Raw genomic sequence first — 23,252 nt, forward strand, 5'->3', positions numbered from 1 at the left:
GGAACTCTCTTTGTAAGAACGACCGTGAAGAACTAGATATTGAAAACCGAGAGACATGGCATGATCGGTGTAAAAAATAAGAATAGGGAATTTATAATAAAAAATAACGAACCCCCCTTATTTCCCCCCCAACTATAGTTGAATTAAAGTAGATTGCAGGACATTCAAATTAAAAACTTCCGTCACCCTGGTGGGAAGGATGTTAAAAAAAACTTTTAGAAATATATGGATTTTAGGAAAGCTTTAGACTCCATATGGCACACAAATCTTGAGATTACTGTAGAGTGGTACAGGCGGGAAATTTAAAACAATGATTTTATTAAAACAATGAATAATAATGTGCAAATCAAATTGCACATTAAAACATAGAACCAGCTACTAAAGTGTTGTGGTGTGAAAGAGGGCTTCAATATAAGACTGGCCCTTTCAATATACTACAATAGATATAGAGGAAGAAATACCCATATATTAGTCCTTTGTTACTTGGCAGACGCAGGTAAAATGATTTGCTGATTAACTTTCTGTTCTCTGCCTCAAAGGAGGGTCTAAAATATAGCCTAGATCCTTTTGGAAGACACATTTTGTTATTTCAAAATGGATAAAATTATCAGCCACATAAATACACACTAGGAAATACAGAAATTGAACACAAATGTTAAATAAACATATTTGGGTTCTACAGGACATTTTGGCGCCGTTGCAAATTAATCTAAAGAGATGGTTAGAGGTGAGGCTAAGGTAAAGGGGACGGGTTAAGGTTTGGTTAGAGGAGAGGAGGGAGGTTAAGGGAGAGGAGGGAGGTTAAGGTAGAGGAGAGGAGGGAGGTTAAGGTAGAGGAGAGGAGGGAGGTTAAGGTAGAGGAGAGGAGGGAGGTTAAGGTAGAGGAGAGGGAGGTTAAGGTAGAGGAGAAGGAGGTTAAGGTAGAGGAGAAGAGGGAGGTTAAGGTAGAGGAGAGGGAGGTTAAGGTAGAGGAGAGGAGGGAGGTTAAGGTAGAGGAGAAGAGGGAGGTTAAGGTAGAGGAGAGGAGGGAGGTTAAGGTAGAGGAGAGGAGGGAGGTTAAGGTAGAGGAGAGGGAGGTTAAGGTAGAGGGGGGTGTTAAGGTTAGTTGAGCGTAGATGGGAAGGTGGAGGTTAAGGGAGAAGGGAGGTTAAGGTAGAGAATATTGTATTATGTAACATGCATTAGTAAACTCATGGCGGTTAGGGTTACTTGACCGTGCAAAATACTGACTCAGGAAACTGCATTAAACATGTTTTTTTTTTATAGGGTTTTTATTATAGAAACACCATTAGTACAAATTGTAAAAAGCGTTTGCACAACATCGTGGGTTTTTTAGTCCAATGTCCAACCCAATACAAAAGCAGAGCATTACATCGTGAAACCAGCCCATTCCTCAACCAACTCGCCCTAACTCTGTCCCTAACACTGAACCCAAACACCTTGAAGGAAAACCTTTGGCAGTGGGGAGGAAAAAGAACCTTAATGGAACACATTAGGAGGAATCCTTATGTGACAGATGATGACAAAGTAAAGTTCTGTGGATGTAGAGGATGATCCACAGTCCAGTGATGAATCCCCAGTAAAGCGACGACTTCAGCTGTGATGAGGCGCTGTTTATTTGTCACTCTGAAATGGAGATGAAAAAATGCAAATTATTCACAGAATGACAACTCAAAACCTGCATTGTAGTCTCAGGTAATAAATATGTTACAACAACTGAAGTAATTTAACAAAACTACGAAGCAGAGGGCCTTTTAGTTCATCTTCCGCCATGGACTACTGACCTGAAGGACTTTGCCGTCTAAGGATACAGCTCAGGTGTGTCTGCCACAGCATTTCAGCAGCTGATAAAGGACGACATGGATTATTCCCATTCATAAACCTAGCACACTTTTATCCAAAGCCTTGCAGTGGATTCAGATGAATGTCATCGCATGTAGTCAGACAACTTGGGGAGGTTCGCAGAACCCATGTCTGATAGTTAATACAGTTTCCACGAACTTACCAGTAATGCTCGTTGGCAGGTAGAATCATGGTCTTCCTCCAGATGCAATGTCCCCCCCATCAGCTGCTCAGCCCAGCACTCCTGGTCTGGTAAACGTAGTAGCACTGGCTGGAGTGGTAAAGAGAATCCATTTTTATTTATTTTTTATTCATTCAACCTTTCTCTTACATGTCAGCTGTGTCAAATACCAATCATCTCAGGTACCGATTAGTCAGAACTCTAAAAAGCCAATTGAGCATACATCTGGTCGTCACATGATCTAGAACACACTGTTGACTAACCGCTAGCCTTTACCTTCCAAAGACCGTCACATGGTTGTCCTCCAAGTGACCCCTGGAGAGCCGTCTGCGTCCTCTGATCACAATCAGGCTGTGAACAAAAACCGTCATGAATTAGTACTTATGTGAGAAAGCGAAGATTCTGCAGCCTCCACATATAGAGCAAAATAGAGTCGTAATAAATCCTCTTCACTCAGAGCTCCATTAAACCAGGCAAGGTTTTCTCAAAATTAATTTGATCAAAAGGGCCGTCTTCAGGTACAGATTTAGGACTAGTTGAGTGGCTAGTGTAGCAGTAGTATTCAACTTTGGTGGCAGTGAGAGTGGTAATCACTTAAGAGACGCGTGTCATTACCCGCACTAGGGACATCGTTCACCAGCCCAGTCCTCCAACATAGCTCCGCCACGGCTCTGGAAAACAAACGGCATTGGTTACGCCTCAACGTCTGGTAACCAGCAGGGGTAGTTTGTCTGGTAACAGCATTATTTAGTCTTGTATCAAACAGTGGTAGTTTGTCTTGCAACAGGATTATTTAGTCTGGTAACAAACATCACACTAGTTTTTGTGGTCTGGTAACACACAGAAGCAGTCTGTCTGGTTTGGTAATATTGGTCGTTTGCGGTCATGTCTGATAGTAAACGAAACAGTTTATGCAAACTCCCCAGTGACGCTTGTTGGCAGGCCGACTCATGGTCTTCCTCCTGACGACTCCTTCGTCAGCCATGGACTCCAGCTCTGGTAACAAACAAAGTTGTATTACTTGAGCTGTGGTCGGGTGGGCGCATCATTTACGTTTACATCATTCCGAACCAAAATGTTGGCTCGAGTGTAAAAGATGGACTAGACGATTTTCTACTTCACAAACATGCACTCTTAGCAAGGTCAGGAAAAAGGTACAACAGTCTGAATTCAACAGCATAACTAGTCATCAAATGACGGAAACAAAAAAGGTGAGTGGCATTAACCTTCCAAAGGCTTAATTAGTCCCATCGTGGTCCATGCATCGTTCCAGGCGAGTCATCAGCTTCACCTGTCAACAATATAGAAACACTTTAAATCAGTATGAAAAAAGAGTTCAGGTCACCCACGTAATAGCACAGACCATTGAGCCACAGCCTTTAGGGGTTATCCCCCCAATGGATCCATCCACCCAAGGACTGTTCTCTAAATCAGCAATCATGAGTGATGGCCAAAGTAACATCTCCAAGAACAAAATATAAAGCAATAAACGTAATAATAACCTTAAAGTTGGGCTTCACTCACCCCAACAGGAACATCCTTCGTCAGGCCGGACCCCCAGCCCAGCTCCATCAGCTCCCCCAGCTCCATCAGCTCCCCTGCAGCATCAGCTCCCCTGCAGCATCAGCTCCATCAGCTCCCCTGCTCCATCAGCTCCCCTGCTCCATCAGCTCCCCTGCTCCATCAGCTCCATCAGCTCCCCTGCAGCATCAGCTCCATCAGCTCCATCAGCTCCCCTGCTCCATCAGCTCCCCTGCACCATCAGCTCCCCTGCACCATCAGCTCCATCAGCTCCCCTGCTCCCCTGCACCATCAGCACCATCAGCTCCATCAGCACCATCAGCTCCATCAGCTCCCCGGTCTGCTATCAAACAGCGGTAGTTCAGTCCATCATCTGGTAACTAACCCGTGGATGTAATCCTTTCACCCGTACATTTGTAAAGGGGAAGCAAATATCTAAATTCCTCAAGTTTGCAAGTTGACCTAGAGAAAATGTGTATACTATAGTACTACTATTAGTGGCAGCACAAATAGCCAATACGACCCAAAATGTTACCTCAAATAACATCTTGGTAAAATTGCACAGAATGAAAAAATTAAAAAATTAAAAATCACTACAACCTCTGGGCGACTCAGAACAGCTCGGTGATGATACCTGTGAGTAACCTGCTGGTTCCCGGCCTCTGGTCCACCCTGCTGCCTTATGGTTCATCCAGGGGAACCTATCAAGAAAGACGGCATCTTTATAATGCATGTTCACACAGCTGTCTTGTACGATATGTATGCGTAATTAAATCCCGGGGAATACTACGTGCCATGATTAGGCTTTATTTATTAACTAGAGAATCAAGCACAACTACATCCAATAGAAATTAACTCAATAATTAATGATGCATGCTTTTTGGTTTATGAATTAGCATGCCAACATTGTATACTTGCTTTAATTTTAAGAGTTCCAGTAGAGACTACATAAAGACCAGGTATTCAGGGCAAGCAATGAAACTAAAGTCCACTGACCTCACTGCTATGGAGTACTTCGGCCAGTGGTGATACGGGGGGGGGGGGGGGGGGGGTGGTGATGGACCTGGATGTGGAGACAGAACTTGGGACAAACTACAGTTACAAGCTCAGCTCTGTACCGTTCTATGGTTGATATTACTTCAACATGTGGCACATGGATCCATTATTTTAGCTGTTGAACTTTCAGATAAGTACTACTACTAGCCGCCATAAGTATAGTGTCAAGTAATTCCTCACTAATTGATTTTGTTTACAGCATAATCACAGCACAGGAATTTAGAACACTAGCAGCATCAATGGAAATATGATAGCAAAATGGTACTTAGCCATATTCAGCTGCTGGGTTGCTGTAGATCCAACGAGCCGTGGTGCGGAAACACCAAATTGCCTCAAATGTAAATGTCGCAGCCTTCAACTTTATCCTCTTCTTATACGCAACTATAAAATGTGCACGCAAGAACGCAGTTGTAGAGTGCGATTATCGACGCGGTTTTTTGGCGTAATTACTTCAAGGAAAATTGGCAATCTTACATTTCAATATTACATGATGTCTAAAGCACAAGAAATTCTAATACTCTGGATGTTACTGATTTTAATCGCTATTATGTGACGAGGTTACGCAAATGCCGATCTTGCGACGTGCTGCCATGTTCTGCAGTAAAACTCTTGCTTAACAGACAGTACTGCAGCATTAGAGATTCAAAAACTGCCAAACCCATAATTCTAAAACTCATCTACCTGATTTACAGCGCTACAGAATTTACATGCTCCGTTTTGTTCCGATGCCTTATCGCCACTTTCTTGCCATTACCAAAATATTGCATCCACATTGCATGAAGGATGTCTTATTGATCTGGGTGTAGTCCGAGTGACCAGATGCATGCTAGTATACGGTGCCGTCTGAAGTCTACAGTTTTATAGAGGTGCCCCCTCAGATGAAACAGTGTTCAGGAGACTGTCATAACAGTAGCTACACAAACTGGAAGATCCGTCCAGACCGTGACAGGGACTCCCCAAGGAGAAGTACCAAGAATAGGATCTGAGGGCTCTTCTTCCTCAGTCACTATAATACAACCTCGCTCTTACAGGAGAGAACATTGAACCCACTTCAAAGTTTCTCTTCATAACTCTTGAAGCCACAGCGAGGGATTCTTTACCCCCTCATTTGACGAGCATATACTGCTGCTTGAAGAGGACCATAGTTGCGATGTTTCCAAGATGGTTTCTAATGCAAGGGACATGGCTCCGGGTCCAATAAATTACGGTTCTAGAAAGACTCATTTCTGCACGGGAAAACAAGATGTACTCCACAGGGCTTGCCAGCCATCCATCAAGTGGGGGTTAAGAAGCCCAGCCACACAGCACTGTCAAACTTGAATAGTTTACATTTCCTGGTTCCTTTTCCAACTTGTCAGATTCTGTCCAGTCGTTATGCCATTAGTCCATCATCCATTGTACCAAGAATCCATTGTTCGCATAATTCAGTCGCGCTGATATCCAATCTGCTTGACACTCGAGCAATCCCACCCAGTGGGTGGGAGATGGAATTAAAAGCCAGAACGTGTGCCTGAACAACCCGCTTCGTTACCATGGTTGATTGAGGCCATACACTCAAGTCATCCAGAAACGTCAGAATAAAAAGATTCAGACGTTTTCAATGCAGTACCGCTGGTCTGTATCTGAAAATAGAGAAGAGGTGGTGGAGAGGTTTGCGTGTCCCTGTGGGCCGTGCGGTCTGGAGCCGTGTGCCCCTGGTAGGTCCTCCCATGGCAGAGTGGCCCCAGGTGAGGGGCCAGACTGAGAATGGTTCACAAAGACCCCGTTAATATAAACAGGTGAGGGGAGGAAAGGTCCTGCCCGGAGGAAGCCCGGGGCCCCTCCGTCTGGAGGGATTTGATACAGAGCCCGACCTGAAAAAGCAACACGGCACCCCCCCTCTGCGTCCTGTTGGCCCACCACCTGCAGGACATGACCCGCTGGGGTCGGGGCACTGGCAGTAAAGGTCAGGGGTCGCGACAGGTCAGGGGTCACGACAGACCGGACCCATGTTCTCCTAAAGAGAGAGCTGTGACCACCGTGTCGGCAACAAGTCTGCTTCGTTCCCGTCGGCCTCAGTCTGGGCTGCGCTTTGTCACCAATCCTTTTTGTGATAGACATGAGGCCATGACCCTCAGCAGGAAATCAGTCGATTGCCTACTCCGGGTAGGAAATGAATCTCCAGCCCAAGTTTAGGTGTTCAAGTAGCTCGGGGTCTTGTTTGCGAGTGAGGGTACGATTGAGTGCGGAATTGGCTGTAAAATCTGAGCAGCAGGGTGGTTTTGCGTTCGCTTTACCGCACCGTTGTGACGCAGGCCAATGAGCTCTTTGCTGGCTCAGATGCAGCAAACCTTTCTCAGGCATAACTGCAAAGTCATTTGTGGCAATGGCAGTTGGAAACCATCCTGGTAAGATCCCATCAAGTGCCCTTTCTGACCTGCAATTGTGCACAACTTCAACTGGGGAGGTTGAGACACCGTAGGGCTTCCAGAAGTATGGAGAGGAATGTTGAAATGTGCTCCATGGTTCTCCGACGCAAGGCCAAGGTTGTGTTCCAGTTGCCCAGGGGAAGAGCCCGCACACCTTGCCCCTGGCATTTCACCTCAGGGGAAACCCTGACACCATCTTGAAGGACATTCCAATTCATGTAACTGTCATTGCGACAGCCTCTTAAACACTTGGTCCCTTCTGAGGGGGCACGCCTACAGAACTGTAGACTTCAGACTGCACAGCACGCTAGCATGCTTCTCTGGTCACTCAGCCCACCCCCCTATCAGTAAGACAACACACGTGTGATGTAGATGCATTGTAAAGGAAAGTAGTAGAAAAGTGGGACGAAAAGAGAACGGAACACAACCCTGGAGTATGTCTTTAATATGTACATGAACCTATACTTCCAACGACAAAGCATTCATTACTTGTTCAAGCTAAACACTGAATTAGCCCATGTACCAACAAGAATCCTTACTAATTAAATCAACATACACCCGATAGGTGTATGTTGACTTAATTAGTAAGGATTTTTGTTTTGTTGAGGTGGATAGGTGACCTGATAGGGCAACCTATCCACCTCAACCAACCATTAGGCCAAAATGATGGCCCAGTACAAAAAGAAAAAGACTTACAGTTCGCAGTTTCTTCTTCATGGCTCAATTGTGATACTCACAGAATAGCAGTTTGTTCTTTGTGACCTGTGAAGCAGTGAAAAGATTGTTTTAGAGATCAAATGAACCACTGCAGAACTAATGGAATTGAAAAATGCAAGTGTTTTAATTAGAGTATAATCCAATGAAAGAATAGTTAGAAAGTTTTCCCATTTATCTACAAAGCCCAATTTCCCAATCTTACTTCCATATTAATAAACTACACAAAAGTTATGTTTCACATACAAGTTGGTGCAACTCTGTCGCTCTGCCATCTAAAGACACGGGCATTGTATGACTTAATCTCCCAGCCTTTTGTACACTTTTTATGATACCGTCCATTTTAAAGTTTGAATGAGGTCGAGCTTCAATTCCATGAGTTTCTACAACCACTGTCCTAAAGAGCGCTGCTCGTGACAGATTGGGACATGTTAAAATAACATTTCAATGCATCATTTTCATGCTAGCAGGCATGCAAATCAATGAGGGAATATTATTTTTATCACCCAACATATCATTTTCAATCAATTCCGTCAGGAATAGAATACTAACAGATTCAAATATGTTAATTCAAATACTGAAAGAAAATCCTTCAGATCAAGGGATTAACCAAAACATGATTTTTTCCAAGGCATCAGGCTCTGAAGACTTCTCAAAACAGCCCAAACCACCGGCTCATGTAACTAGATATAATAGGCCTATGACCACATAAAATAACTAAAGGATAAACAGTTTAGACCAGTTACATCCAGACCTAAAATTGTTTTACTCAAGTAATCGCAAAACACATCCTACTCACAGCCGGTCCAGATAGGCCTAGTCAGTTTTACTTCGAAAAGTGTTCGTAACCTTGCGGTTAACCTGGGAAAAAAAGGTTTGTCATTAATCACTCATAACCGTTAGCCTAGAAATGCCAACAACGTCCTGGATTCATTTGTAAAACAATGTCAAGCTTACCGTATCTTGTGGACGGCGACGTCTGAACGGTGGTGGGAAACGACCCTGTTTGGATCACTGCGCTTAACCAAACACAGCGCGAGCCGCGCCAGGTGAACTCATTAGATCGGGGGACCTAATTAACAAAACGACGTGCAGGTGCGGCCCCTCGCGTTGCCATGGTTACAGTGAGATACTCAATTTCACCTATAGACCTGCAAAAAAAAAGCCAGGCAATGGCACTCAAATGCAAAGGATAAGTATCATGATACTATTGAGTCTGCTGATTTAGATATTTAACATGATGCAATAGGCTGCTCAGATTGGATGGGGAATGAAAAATGTGGGCAACATGTATGTAATTTCTAAGAAGTGTCTGCTTATCAAACTGGAACACGAATTAGTGACCTGATATATAATAAATACAAGAACAAAAATGGAATATGAACACAAAAATAGTGGCTCCTTAAAGAGAAAAACATTAAAACAACTTACTAAACCATGCAACCAAAATTCGAAACGAACTGTTTAGATGTTTCCACATATGGTTATTTAAATGGCAGTGACTAGATGCATGCTCTAGAAATCCCCTGTCTTTCTAAAGTGCAGCTTTCCAATTAGCGTATCCTGTCTTTGAAAATACCACATCTCTGGGGAAGGGGGAGCAGAAGCATGCGTCTAGATTTGTTAGGTATTCCGTCCACGGCCGTGATCGATACCAGCTCGGATTCAACCAACGGGACGTCAGTGCTTTGGTTGGGGGGGTTAGTGGTTTTCAGCAGCAGAAGCTGCCCTGCTGACTGCACTGTGTTGATGCATAGTGGGCCCGTTCATCTTCCCGAAGGCACCGGCTCGAGGCTTTACGGCGCAAAATAAAGTTGATCGTTTAGAGGAAAGATTTGGGTGGGCATTGCCCAATGCCCCTGCCCACTTTTAGTCCGGCCCCGGTCCGTCATCTAATCTAGACTTCATGGTAGTGAAATGATGGGTTCATCATCAGACCAATGTGTTGCAGTGTGGGGTCGGTCCATCTTCTAACCAAGACTTTACGCCAGTGAAATGTGTTGGGTGACAGTGGCGAAGCTAGACCTTTTGGGTGGGCTCAAGCCCATCCAAAACTTGCCTTAGCCCACCCTATCATTTCGTCCTCAAATCTAATATTCCACCTTTTTTTTATTGCTTGTTTTTTTACACAAGCAATGAGAGAATGGATGCTGCTGAACAGGCACAAATGGGCTAGTGAAATCGAGCGCAACCTCCCTGCAGGAATCTCTAACCTCTGATTGGTGGGTGGGCGTCTCCTGTTTGACAAAACCAAAAAGGAAGCACGAGCACACTTAACATAACATTTGTCTGTCAAAAAGGCTTGCTAGTCTTTATCAGAAAATCCAAGATTTCCAGCTGTGTAATAACATGACCAGGTAATAATAATAATAATAATCATTTTAAAACCTTGACATAATCTGTCAGATGACTATTCAATGACAGTTGACCTAAAGGCGATTCTATCAATGCCTTCTCTTGAATTGCTTCATGTTTTAGTCGGCAGGGGCTTGCAATGCTGCGTAGCACGATAAGCATGATAAGGTGCAAGGAGCAGAAAAAGTTTACATGGGTGCTAATTTTCAGTTGAAAAAAACCGCTGGCATTATTTTATCAGCTGAGGGCATGTTCATTGCCATAACAACGGGGGGGGGCGCAAGCTGCAGACGGGAGTGTCCAATTTATTTATATTATTAAGTTACTAATTGTATTTTTAATAAACATAATACCAAGGGTCAGATGTTTTACAAGAATTTTGATCGCACAAATAAGTCATGACAGAGGGACTTGGTGTCTTTGTTCATGCTTGGAAGATGAACATATATATATATATATATTTTTTAAAGGGAATAAGCTGATGAAGCTGACAAGTGACCAATGTTTACTGTTTAAAAATATTTTAATTAAATGCAAACCCCAGTGAATCATTTGCTCTTGTTTCTCTGTTTTGAGATTCACACAGACTTAACAGTCTTGTTTAAATGTTACAAATTGAGTTAATAAACTGAACTTGGAAATTGTTTTAAGTTGTTGCAGGTGTTATCTCCGCTAATTTTATTAATCTAAATAAATAAATATTAGCAGGTTCTCAATACTAGGCTATTTCAATTGAGGGAGGGGGCGAAAAAATATCTGTCTCCTAGGGGAATGACTTGAGAACCACTGGCCTAGAACATGTTGTACTTATTAATTAGCTCACGTTGTTATGGCAATGAAAACACCCACATCTGATAAAATAATGCCAGCGGTTTTGTTTTAGCTGAAAATTAGCACCCTTTTTTTTGCATCAGAACAAGATTTTTTTGCATCAGAAGTTTTATAAAAATGTATTGGTCCCTGAAAGTGGGACAACGTAGTTTATTGCTCCCAAAATAGTGGTATGTTTCACATATTATTAATCTAGTACATGATGTACCAATGTGTTTCAGTAACACATAAGTAAAAAAGGGGGAAATATGGTCATTTCTGAGTGAAACTTACACAAAGGAAATTTAATATACCTCAAATTTGTTATTACAGTTCACATCCATTGATTATTCCTTCATCCAAACTGTCTTATTTCCTTTCATCACTTTAGTGATTCAGAACTGCCTTATTTAGCTGACACTGCCAGCTTTTGGCTTAGACATACAACAGCATAGTAACTAATAAAATAAAGGTTGTGGAATAAACAAATCTTGGACAGGACTTTATATACTTCATATACCCCTGTGGCTTCCTGGGGTTGAGCCAACCCAAGAGTCAGAACCTAGAATCGCCCCTGGATGGGTCCATCGGCTAACAAAAACGTTTGCAATAGAATCCCGGTGGGCAGATTTGTGCAAAAATATACTGAGAGTTCATGGAATCACATCTAATGATGGTAATCAATACTCCACACGCCATATCATTTTATAAACATATCCAATCCAAAGGGAGCCCAAATCCGATCAATATGAAGGGCTGCAATGAGTGAGTTGAACCAGGGTACGTGTCCCCTCTGCCAGCTGAGACAGAATATCTCAGAGCGATGAATGGGACCAACCTCAGGCCATTCAGCCCAACCAAGTTATCATCAAACAAAAACGAATCAAACACTGGCAATCAATAACAGTTTTAAGTTAATTAGAATCCATATCGGACACTAAGTCGACAGTGGCAAAATAAGTCTACTGTAACCATTACAAATCCGTGACAGTGTGCTGGCTCAGTGGACACACCTTTGCCTTCGAGAAAGGCCTTCAGACACACGCTACCCAGAGAAGACAGGTCGCCAGTACGTTAGGACAGAGCCTCACTTAATCCTGCAAGAGATTATCAAATAAGAGATCATTTCTTTCTTCACGTAAAAATAATATAAATACAGAATACTACCCTGCTGTAAGATACTTTGATACATTATAAACATTGTTCGGATTCATACCATATGAGAATCCATTTGACTGGCAACTCATTAAGTCATAATGTATTCGTTGTCAATGTGGTTCATTTTGTATTATCATTAGTGTATCTGTAACTATTTGTTTTTGTTTTGTTATTTGTCAAATGCTTTGGTAATAGTGTTTCATCATCCATGCCAATAAAGCAAATTCAATTTAAATGAAAAGAGTCAGAGACAGATAGTGAGAGAAAGAAAGACAGAGAAGAGGAGAGTAGTGAAACAGCATACTGTGTCGCAGTGTGTCAGTGTATTAAAACAGTGTTTTGGTGTGTGTATGTGTGTGTGTGTGTGTGTGTGTGTGTGTGTGCGTGTGTGTAGCCAGTAATTGAAAACATCCATCTTTTGAGGAAAACACACGTGCACGACATGAAAGTTAAGAGGAGCAAGGATACTAGAGAGAAAGAGAGAGGGGGAGGCCGCAAGAGGCAGAGAGTAAATAAGGAGAAAGAGGGGGTGAGAGAAGTCAGAGAATTACATAGAGAGAGAGATGGAGTGAGGGAGTGACGCAGAGACTAGAGAGGCTTAGGGCAAGAGAGGACAGAGACTGAGCGAGAGGCAGCGAGACTATAGCGAGAGGGTGAGCAGGAGGAAGATAGACTGACTTGGTGAGGCGGAGAGACCCAGACAACAGCGACGCCACAGTGCCATCTACTGGTCACCGAGGCAAAGCACAACATTACAGCAGCTCCACTGGCGTTAACCTGGTGGTCAGCGCGGTCCGTGTGGTCTTGCCAAACACAGGTTTTGTAGCACACTTTGTTTGATTAACAGGCCAGAGCAATTCAACCATTCCCCCACATTGGATGCAGACTGTTTATCCCTATGGATCTATTAGTACTGTCCTCATGAACTATTTTACTAAGTATTAGCCAACATAGAAGAATGCACATTGACCTTGGGTGTCTTGAAAGGCGCCTCTAAATTAAATGTATTATCAAAGCGTTTATTGAATGCTCATTGCTTCCAAAAACACACACAAAACAATTCAATCATTATATGATGTCTCACAAATTTTACACTCTGTAAATTCTACATGTAGAAAACTATAAAGATCTTGAAAACACAACCACAAGGTAATGCCCTTTGACTGGTCCTTCTTTGGAGCATGTGTCAAACTAATTACAAAACATGTTCTTTGGCTTGACTGGTTACAGAAACACGAGTTCAGTCGTATGGTCGTTCGTTTTACATCCCTGGACGTCACTGAGGATGACTTCAGTCCCTTTAATCTGGTTCAACATCTGGATGTGCGTACACAGTGAACTGAATCAAGATCTGGATCAGCCAACTGGTTAAGCATCTGGAAGTGAACTGGTTCAATGTCTGAATATGTACACAGTGGACCTGTTCAACATCTGGATCGGCAAACTGGTTTAACATCTGGATGTTTTGACAGTAATGATTCTGCATCGAAATGGAAGGATATTTTTGATCATCAAGATTAAATCTAGAAAAATAAATTCTTCAATTGAAAATCTGAAATAAAGTCTGCAGCAACAGCCTTATTTACAATTATGTATAAAATTACAAAAACTAGAAACACTTTTTTATGCCCGGTGGAATAAAATTGATTCAAATAATATTGATTGTATGCAATTTGTGTCAGGTATGTGACATGATACCAGCATGGCACTACGCCAAGTAGGACAAGTCTACCAGCTAGCTATTATGCTATACAATACTTAGGCAAACTAGCTGTGGGTTAGCATCTACACAATCTCTTCTGCTAGCTAGTTGAGGGTTAGCATGGTTCTAGTTATGTATATTGTACGGATCTACATATTAACAATCCCTTTTAAAGCACATTTTGATGATTTGTTTGTTTGGGTATTAACCATATGGCTTGCTGTGAGTTTTCACTCCACACACTGGAGGACGAGATGGAGGTTCCTCCTCCTTCCTCTTCCTCCTCCGCTGAAGATCCTGTTCAGGCTGTCAGTCCCAGGATATGGTTAATATGTCCCTGAGGAAAACAGACCCAGCCTTGTTCAATACACATTAGTCGTAGTCTTTAACACAGAGTTGAACAATTACCTTTAATAGGTCAATTTGAACCTTTTAGTCCATCAATATAAATGGGGTGATGTGTTTTGTGCCGATTGTCCTGAATGCTATTGCTTTCTAGCTCCCGATGTAGCAGGAACCTAGCACTAGCAAACACTAACAGATCAAGACATAAGCGGGTTGAGCTATGGGCTACAGTGGTGTGTGTTGGTCATTGTGGTGTACTAAGCTACAGCGGTGTGACTGTGAGAGGATCTGTACTCACCGGTTCCCCAGCCAGGCAGCGGGGGCAGCATTGAGACGTCGGCTGCGTCTGAAACAACAGAGCATTACTTGGAGAACACGCACCAAACCTCCTCGTTCGAGAGCCGGTCAGCTGTGTGAGTGAGTGCGAGGCTCACCATGCTGGTGGGGCGGGTTTGTTGATGTTCAGGTTGTGGGGCGGTGGGTGGGGGCGTCCAGGAAATTTCCATGGCAACGTCGATCGTCTGGGGACACAGTGCCGGGCCAACACACACACGCTTCTGGAAAACACAACAATACAAAACATCAGATAAACAACATAACACAACATTAAACACACATCATTGAATACTTATCAATGCACACAATATGACGGTATTCTGAATACACATTAGATCTCAATATCAAATATACAACCATTGTCCATTAAAACCGGTCCCATACAAACAATAAAGAGAAGTGGAGAAGGTAAACAATGTAAAAGATACAAACTGAGACAGAGAAGAGTGAGACTGACTTAGAAATATAAACAGAATCATAGTGATATGGTAATAAACCGTCATAATATGGTGAACCAGGATTTGCGACAGAGAGATACAGACAGAATGAGCGGTATACGAAGAGGCAGACAGCGGGGTCTTACTGCCAGGCCGCTGGTCCAGTTTGCCGCCGCCTCGCAGCGTCTCTTCTGGGGTACGGGATGCAGCATGGCTCCGGAGCTCCGCAGTACACCGCCTCTTATCTGGAGATCCCGGACAAGGAAGCGACCAAGACTGCGTTTCAACACAACCACCGGCCCGTCTCTAGATAATAAATAATAATACTCTGGGTTTGTTGGATGAAGAAGACCCTTTTGTTAAATAATACTATATTATGAATAGTATTACTTGACTTGTATTCCAGGGTCTGTTCTTCTTTCAAACGTCCTTCCGTTGTTTATCTCATTAACAAGTCCCCTGCTGTGATAACACCACTTCCTGTAAAATCTTCAAAGTAAAGCATGCCTACTGAGTGCTGTACATTTTAACGATTGATTGGTTTCAATGTATGCTCATATCAACCTCTACCTCGATTTATATTTGCTGCACAGGAGGTTTGTAAACATGGTTGATTAGAAACTATGTTAAAAAAAATTGAATTAACTTTTAAAATCGGGAAACTTTAACTTTGAAAGTAGGACACGAACAAATGGGCCCTAACTGAGGCAAGCTTGTAAACTCTCCGGCTCGCGCAAACCGCGCTCACTGTGTCCTTCAAACACCAACCTAAACTCATAAATCAACCCCGGTATCGCGAGATTTAAACATTATGGTCAAGCCCACAGTGTTAGGGAAATAAACGTAATATTCTTTAAAGGCACCCAGTGCAACTTTCGAGGCTTAAAAATAAACATTCAATTTCTAGTCTTTTTTACACGTAGTAAGTTTCAATAACTCCATACCATTACATACCGACATTTAAGCAGCAAAGATGAGACGTCGTTGTGTGGTGAGAACTGATACAAAATCGATAACAACAACAATGCCGCCATTTTCTTTATTTTTTGTAACCTACAATAAATAAAGCAGGCTTCCGGTCAATGGAAAAATGGCTTCTCCCCACCGGCGATTGTTGTTGTTTGCTCCTTGAATGTCGATATGTAATGGTATGGAGTTATTGAAACTTACGTGTAAAAAAGACTAGAAATTGAATGTTTATTTTTCATTGAATGTTTACATAAAGTTGCACTGGGTGCCTTTAACCATTTATCTATAACTTAACTTTTTTTATGGTTGGTCCGCATTCAATGATTGACTATGGGCTGAACTTGTCTACTGAATAAACATTAATGCTTTGTACTGATATCAACCAACGGCCTGTTTTATCTTTCAGACTGATAACACTTCAAAACAAAAGTGCTAAATACATGCATAAGCACTTACTGCTACAAACCAGAATGGAAATACTCGTCATCCAACTCTTTATTCTGATGTGATGTCACACTTACATGCAGGCCTGCACATTACAACTGCATGAAACTCAACCTTCTTTCAATAGACTACAGTATTGAAACAATTGCACACAATCATTGTATACAAATAAAATACTAACTATTGACAGGACAAGCTACCTATTTAACTACATTGTGTAAGTAAGTTGCCCGAGACAATGATAGATATTGCAAAGTAAAGTAATAGCTTTCCATATTATTCAAAGCCTATATATATATATATATATATATATATATATATGAAGGGGTGTAGCTAGATTAGCTAGTAACTATTATGGCCAGATTAGCCCGTAGCTCCCGGTTTGGCCAGTAGAGTCTTGGCTCCGTTCTGCCACTCCAGGACACTGTCCAGCGGACATTGTCCTTCCTATCAGAGGGCAGAGATAAGATGTATCAGACATAACCCAGAAGATAAGAGCTGTGTTCAATTTGGTTCACTTGTTCCCATATTCCCTAATCTCCTATAAAGTCAACCTTGACTATATAGTACACTATTTGGGGAGTAGGGTTGCCAATTTTCTATCGATCAAAAGAGGGACAAAAGATGACTTTTGGCCTGCGTGGTGCCATGGCCGAGGGGGTATGTTGTTGGTGTTGAATATACACAGTACATTCATATTCTTTCTTTTTTTAATCCATATTCGCAGGTTCATCCTTAATTACACATGCCAAACTGACCAAACAGGTTTGCAGGTATTGGCGCATTTAAACTTCAACTGACGTGAAACTATAACCTGTGACGTGATCAGAACAACTTCTGTTGTATCAGCACGAGTATTGTAAGAGTTATGTCTCTTTGATCAGAGTAGACTAGGGAGGACCCTTATGGAAAAAAAAATACAATTTAGCTCGTTATAGGGGACATCCCGGCTAATGTGGCACAGTTGAGAACTCTAGGAAGATGTAAGGCATGGAATACGAGGAGTTGGGACAATTTATAACGAGCTTGAAACCTTAGTGAGGTTCTGGGTTGGGGTAAGAGGTTGCAGGAGTGTTGTGGTGAGGTCACGCTAAGGGCAGGTGGGTAGGTGGAGGGTCGAGGGGGGGCTACCTGGTTGATGAGCCTCTGGTCTGCTCCGTAGGCAACCAGCAGCTCTATCAGTTTAACACCATTGACCTTCACAGCGTCATGAAGAGGACTGTCTCCTTCCTGAAATAAAATACAAGTTATGGTGCTTTTGTGTGTCTGTTTAAGTGTGTGTGTGTGTGTGTGTGTGTGTGTGTGTGTGTGTGTGTGTGTGTGTGTGTGTGTGTGTGTGTGTCTGTCTGTTTAATCGTGCGCGTGTGTGTGTGTGTGTGTGTTTGTGTGTGTGTAAGTGTAAGTGTGTGTAAGTGTTTTTACCTTGTCTACAGCGTTTATCTCGGCTCCACAGCGAATTAAATGCTCAACGAAGTCGTAATGACCAATTCTCACCGACACGTGGAGAGGTGTACTGTCCATCTACACACACACACACACACACACACACACACACACACACACACACACACACACACACACACACACACCGACTAGTGAGCGATGAGTTTAATCCTAATCCTATTACTCCTAATCTATGAGTTTAATTTCTTTATCTAATCTATGTGTAGCATATTTAGTAATCTAATCTCTGAGTTTGTCATTTGTTACATTCTGTTGGGATTCGTGCCATGTTGCATCATCCACGTCCTTGTTTGAACATTCTCTATTTTTTAATCAGACACTGTCATCCATGTGTCATACTGTCATTCATATATCTTGTTATGAATTAGGTTGTCTCTGTTTAGCTGTTTTGTCATTCACACCGGGGGCGTGATCTGCCCTTGAACAGACTGTGCTGTGTGAATCTCAATCAAGTTTGACTCTCTATTCGGGAGATACTGCCTTGTGTCCTTGTCCTTGGTTTCCAGGCGTGCTTTTGCTTACAGAAACTATCCCGCACCGGAGAACTCCGCCACATTAGGCGACAGATAGAGAAAGAGCACGTAACACATACATTTCATGTTATCGAAGAGTCTCAGTTTCAATCTTACATGAGATTTTATTTTATCTGTGAATTTAATTCTTGCTCATCTAATCTATGAATCGATCTGTGTTAATCTAATCTAGGTGTGTGTATATACCTTGTCTTTATCGGAGGTAGCGGCTCCGTTATCCAGGAGGAGCTCCAGGACGGAGAGGCAGCCCCCCCTACAGGCAGCGTGGACACATGACGAGCCCAGCTTCCCCAGCATAGGAGAGAGGAGACGAAGGGAGCGCAAAGGAGGGGAGAGGAGGGGACACGATAAGAGAGGACGAGGAGGAGGAGTAGAGAAGACATTTAGCCTGATAAGTTTAGTATCTAATAATGTAATTTAATCTACTAGTAAGTGTATTAGCAATAGAACCTTGTCCCTCATGTGGACGTCAGCTTTAGCCTCCACCAGTCTCCGGGCGACATCTATGTGACCCCGAAAGCACGCTTTGTGGAGACCGGTCCTCTGGAACTACAGGAGATCACTGCCTTGTTACCCCGAACAACTCAATGGCTTGCACTCACTGGTACTGATGGTTCTCTGAATGTTACCTGCCAAAGTGTCACCGCTATCTGCCATTGGCTGGTGGCGTGTGTTCATTTTGGACCCTGCCTCTGTGGCAGCGGCTAGGCCTGCTTGCACTGTATGAATGGGCTAGCTACATTAGCAGTGTATGATTGCATATGTCGTTGATAAAAGTCACAGACTTTTATCGACTTTTATCAACGCCATATGCAATCATACACTGCTAATGTAGCTAGCCCATTCTACCGGATGTGTTGCTAATATTGCTAGCATTGAATAGCTAGCATTACTATAAGTGGGTGGCTATTGTGGCTGGCAGTGTGTGGCAAATATGCTAGCATGTACGGCTAATGGTACTAACCCCCAGTGACCAGCCAAGCTAGCTGTATACGGTATTGACAAAGATATTGCTATCTTCCAATGACCGTCCTTGCAAGTATTGTGTGGCCTGGTGTTGCTAGCGATGTGTAAATAGTTGGGTTTGGGAGCTTTGTTGGCGTTGCCCGGTAACCCACGTTGTCCTGGGCATTGACGTCTCCTCCGTCCTTGAGGAACTTCTCGATGACAGGCAGCTGGTTATGCTCACAGGCCTTGAAGAAGTCCTCCTCGTCCACGTAGTAGGGCTGGGAAGAGAGGGAGAACCTTCAGAGCGCCTACCTGTAGTGGAGCCCTATGAGGCTGAAACTGCATGTCAATTATTCAGCTTTAAAAAAAATAATTGACATGAAGTAGTTCTAACAACCTTTAGTGCCTACTATGGTAAATGCATTGCATTTATACAGCGCTTTTTTTCAAAGTGCTTTACAATATTGCCTGACATTCATGCATTCACGCACACACTCACACACCGACGGCAGAGTCAACCCTGCAAGGCGACAGCCAGCTACAGTAGGCTACGTCACGTGACCTACCAGCAGCGGTGCAGTGGCAGGGATGGGCTTCGAGGCAGGAGTCTTCCTCTCTCTCTTCCTCTTCCTCAGCAGCATGATGTTGTTGAGGTCATCCAGCGTCTCCAACACCAGCCTCCCTGCCTTATCGGTCTGGAGAACAACCTCTACATGATGCCCGTTTTATTTTTTTTAATCAGCTCATTTACTTTGCATTTAAACCAGGAATGAATCATGATTCTGAGCCCGGATAAGGATAGTCCTAAATGCTGGATGAAGACATACAGTAGTTGTCAGATGACCACTGGAGACAGAAACAGTAGTCCTGTGACGACTGGAGGAAGATGTGTAACGAGTGGAGGAAGATATCACAGTCATGCGACTAACTGTCTGACAGAAGGGGCGCCATGAAGGACAGAGGGGCCACCAAGGCGAAGAGAGGAGCCAGCCTGTCTCACCTTCAGGCTGATGACCGTGTCTGGGTCTGTCTCGGGGCTCCTGGTCGTCGTCTCTCCTTTCTCCTGGGCCACTGACAGTTCGTACCCCCCGTACTGCAGAGAGAGAGGGAGATGGAGATAGAATGATTAAGGGATGATAGAGGAGTGACAGAATGATGGAGGGCTGACGGGGAATGACAGAAAAATTACGGATGTCGACACTTTTTATGACTGGCTCCTGCTCCGGGAAGATGAGACCTCCTCCTACACAGGAATGTTGTGTGTGTGCGTGTGCGTGTGCGTGTGCGTGTGCGTGTGCCTGTGTGTGTGTGTGGCCGACAGAGGAGGGGAGTGTTGGTGGGAGAGAGAATCTGGGTAATGTTAGGAAGAGCCATATATCTTGTATTACTAGTGTACACTTTCACCACAACAGCAATACTCTACCATGTACGAAAACACAAACAAACACACTGACTGAAAGGCAGATGGATGGATAGATAGATAGATAGATAGATAGATAGATAGATAGATAGATAGATAGATAGATAGATAGATAGATAGATAGATAGATAGATAGATAGATAGATAGATAGATAGATAGATAGCAACAGGTGGACCTGTCTATATTGATGTAACTTTATTGGTGAGAAATCAGGTTTCAAAGAGGTATGGAGGTCAGGTACTTCGAAGAGGTTAACAGCGCTGAGTACCCTTCACACACATGCACACATGTACACATCACACCTCCTCTCTCTCTCTCTCTCTCTCTCTCTCTCTCTCTCTCTCTCTCTCTCTCTCTCTCTCTCTCTCTCTCTCTCCCTCCCTCCCTCTCCTCTCTCTCTCTCTCTCTCTCTCTCTCTCTCTCTCTCTCTCTCTCTCTCTCTCTCTCTCTCTCCTCCCTCTCCTCTCTCTCTCTCTCTCTCTCTCTCTCTCTCTCTCTCTCTCTCTCTCTCTCTCTCTCTCTCCTCCCTCTCCTCTCTCTCTCTCTCTCTCTCTCTCTCTCTCTCTCTCTCTCTCTCTCTCTCTCTCTCTCTCTCTCTCTCTCTCCTCCCTCCCTCTCCTCTCTCTCTCTCTCTCTCTCTCTCTCTCGTCAGCAGGCAGCTGCCAGTCTGACCTCAGTTAAAACACAAATAGCCGTAACTACCTTAAACAGTCCTCTGCTTACCGAAAACACCCCATCTTCGTCACACCTGCCCTCCTCATCCTCCACTTCGTCCTCTATCCCGTCCCCCAATGGCTCCCATGTCAAGCCAAGATCTGACCTGCCAACCACATCACACTAGATGCAACTTCTTAAACCGGATAACACAAGATTACACCAGAAAAAACATGATCACAGCCGATTCAATTAAACACATCCAGACCACACCAGATCCAACAGAACCTCACCATTACCCACCATCACACCACATTAAACTAGATAAACCAGATGGTTACAATCTGTCTGAGTTAAAAATATGTAGAATATGTCCAAATTGTGTTAACCATTTCAGACTTCCAGATCCAGTCAAGACACACCTTGTAAGTGTCTTTCCATTCCAATAGAATGGATGGATTGGATTAAATAACCGACCGGGATAAGGATGGGAAATCATTTAAATAATATGAATAATAGCATTAGTAATACCCATTTCCAAAGAAAGAGATCTTACCTTTGTGTGCCCATCCTGACCCTGTGAAAAATTATCTGAATGGTGAACAACCTCTCTCTGTCTTAAGACCTCTCTCCCTCCCTCTAACCCTCTCAGATAACCTCTCTCTCTCTCTCTCTCTCTCTCTCTCTCTCTCTCTCTCTCTCTCTCTCTCTCTCTCTCTCTCTCTCTCTCTCTCTCTCTCTCTCTCTCTCTCTCTCTCTCTCTCTCTCTCTCTCTCTCTCTCTCTCTCTCTCTAATTCATAATAGAATTATTGGCAGGGGAAATCAATATTTACTTCAACAAAGCAGGCCTAAGCAAAGGAGAATAAGAATGTTGACTTAAAATCGACAATATAAACATTGTAATATATGAAAAACTAAAGTTGATTCTCCTTGTTGTTCTTCTTCTCTTTGTCATGTTCTTATTCTTCTTGCTGTTAAATGTTTTACAAGTAAGAGACCCGGGACTGTTAACTGATTTACAAGCAAGAGACCGGTCTGTTAACTGGTTTACAAGTAAGAGACTGGTTCTGTTGAATGGTTACAAGTACGAGACTGGGTCTGTTAACTGGTGAACACAGCTCATAGGAAGTAAGACACTGGAAATTGTGGTTCAATTCATGATATATACATTTGTATATATTTGTTTTTCCATATATATATTTAACCAGTCCAATGGACAGATATACCTGCCCAATAGAGACATATGTTTAACAAGTCCAGTGAACAGAAGATCAGATAAACAGACATTTCTGTTCAGGATTGTAGGCCTAGGCTATTAATAGCTGCCATCGACGTCAGCGTCCCCTGCTGGTGGAAAGTTCGACCTGCAGAGAACCACTCACACACAGACAGACAGAATGAGTATAAAAGAGAACAGGAACGTTATGTAACAGCTGGCTATTCCTTACATAACCCAGTCCCTCCCTCTCACACCAACACTCCCTTTCTCTGTTGGCCGGCCGGCCACAAACACGCACCTCACGCACACATCGACACACACACACACACACACATAAATACACACACTTGGACTAGCTTCTCGCTCCCATCCCTCCCTCTGCTGGAATTCGAAATGTGTTTGGGATATTTGTTGTCATGTGATCTCTTTGGACCAATAATCTGCTGTTAAACATAATTCCTCATACGTGTATCCCCCTTCTAATCCATCTGTCCATCTATCTGTCTCCCAATCTGTTTTATTTTTCTAGTCTCTACTTGTCGGTTTTTTTGTACACGTAAATCTGTTTATAATTCTGTCAGTGGTCTGTTATATCTGTCATGTCAGGCCAGATGCAAAATAATATTTATATTTGAAGCGAGCGAATAAATACAGCTTTCTACTACATTCACACTTTGTGTGCTTTGCTCGTTCTAATATTGGTTGGTCTTTGTTTGTCTGTGCTTTTGCTTCGC

At 43.1% G+C, this 23,252-nt stretch overlaps 2 protein-coding genes and 1 long non-coding RNA gene across 8 annotated transcripts; all 3 read right to left on the bottom strand.

The window, feature by feature from the left end:
• Positions 1 to 1,252: 1,252 nt before the first annotated feature.
• Positions 1,253 to 9,008, bottom strand: LOC132446988 (uncharacterized). Of its 6 annotated transcripts, none has more exons than XR_009522988.1 (12): positions 8,680 to 9,000; positions 8,522 to 8,583; positions 7,705 to 7,770; positions 4,541 to 4,981; positions 4,179 to 4,245; positions 3,526 to 3,884; positions 3,250 to 3,314; positions 2,639 to 3,019; positions 2,300 to 2,374; positions 2,006 to 2,113; positions 1,785 to 1,844; positions 1,253 to 1,626 (listed from the first exon to the last, which is right to left on the bottom strand). It is a non-coding gene; the product is annotated as an uncharacterized LOC132446988 (long non-coding RNA). The 6 variants fall into 6 exon arrangements; XR_009522986.1 differs by having other exon boundaries at positions 3,526 to 3,875; positions 4,145 to 4,245; positions 8,680 to 8,999; XR_009522985.1 differs by having other exon boundaries at positions 3,548 to 3,884; positions 4,145 to 4,245; positions 8,680 to 8,997.
• Positions 9,009 to 13,054: 4,046 nt separating this feature from the next.
• On the bottom strand, positions 13,055 to 15,716 carry si:ch211-221j21.3 (uncharacterized). The gene is made up of 4 exons (XM_060037594.1): positions 15,012 to 15,716; positions 14,527 to 14,649; positions 14,391 to 14,438; positions 13,055 to 14,084 (listed from the first exon to the last, which is right to left on the bottom strand). Exons 1-4 carry the CDS (start codon positions 15,075 to 15,077, stop codon positions 14,049 to 14,051), a joined length of 273 nt encoding a protein of 90 aa, XP_059893577.1. The 5' UTR covers positions 15,078 to 15,716; the 3' UTR covers positions 13,055 to 14,048.
• Positions 15,717 to 16,314: 598 nt separating this feature from the next.
• Positions 16,315 to 21,965, bottom strand: LOC132446942 (ankyrin repeat domain-containing protein 1-like). Its single transcript, XM_060037548.1, has 10 exons — positions 21,855 to 21,965; positions 21,368 to 21,464; positions 20,224 to 20,316; positions 19,790 to 19,918; positions 19,394 to 19,501; positions 18,726 to 18,824; positions 18,462 to 18,560; positions 17,701 to 17,799; positions 17,410 to 17,508; positions 16,315 to 16,725 (listed from the first exon to the last, which is right to left on the bottom strand). The coding sequence occupies exons 1-10, from the start codon at positions 21,866 to 21,868 to the stop codon at positions 16,642 to 16,644; spliced, it is 921 nt and encodes a 306-aa protein (XP_059893531.1). The 5' UTR covers positions 21,869 to 21,965; the 3' UTR covers positions 16,315 to 16,641.
• Between the last annotated feature and the right edge of the window lie 1,287 nt (positions 21,966 to 23,252).

The sequence above is a fragment of the Gadus macrocephalus genome, chromosome 18 (assembly GCF_031168955.1).
Source record: "Gadus macrocephalus chromosome 18, ASM3116895v1".
Lineage (NCBI taxonomy): Eukaryota > Metazoa > Chordata > Actinopteri > Gadiformes > Gadidae > Gadus > Gadus macrocephalus.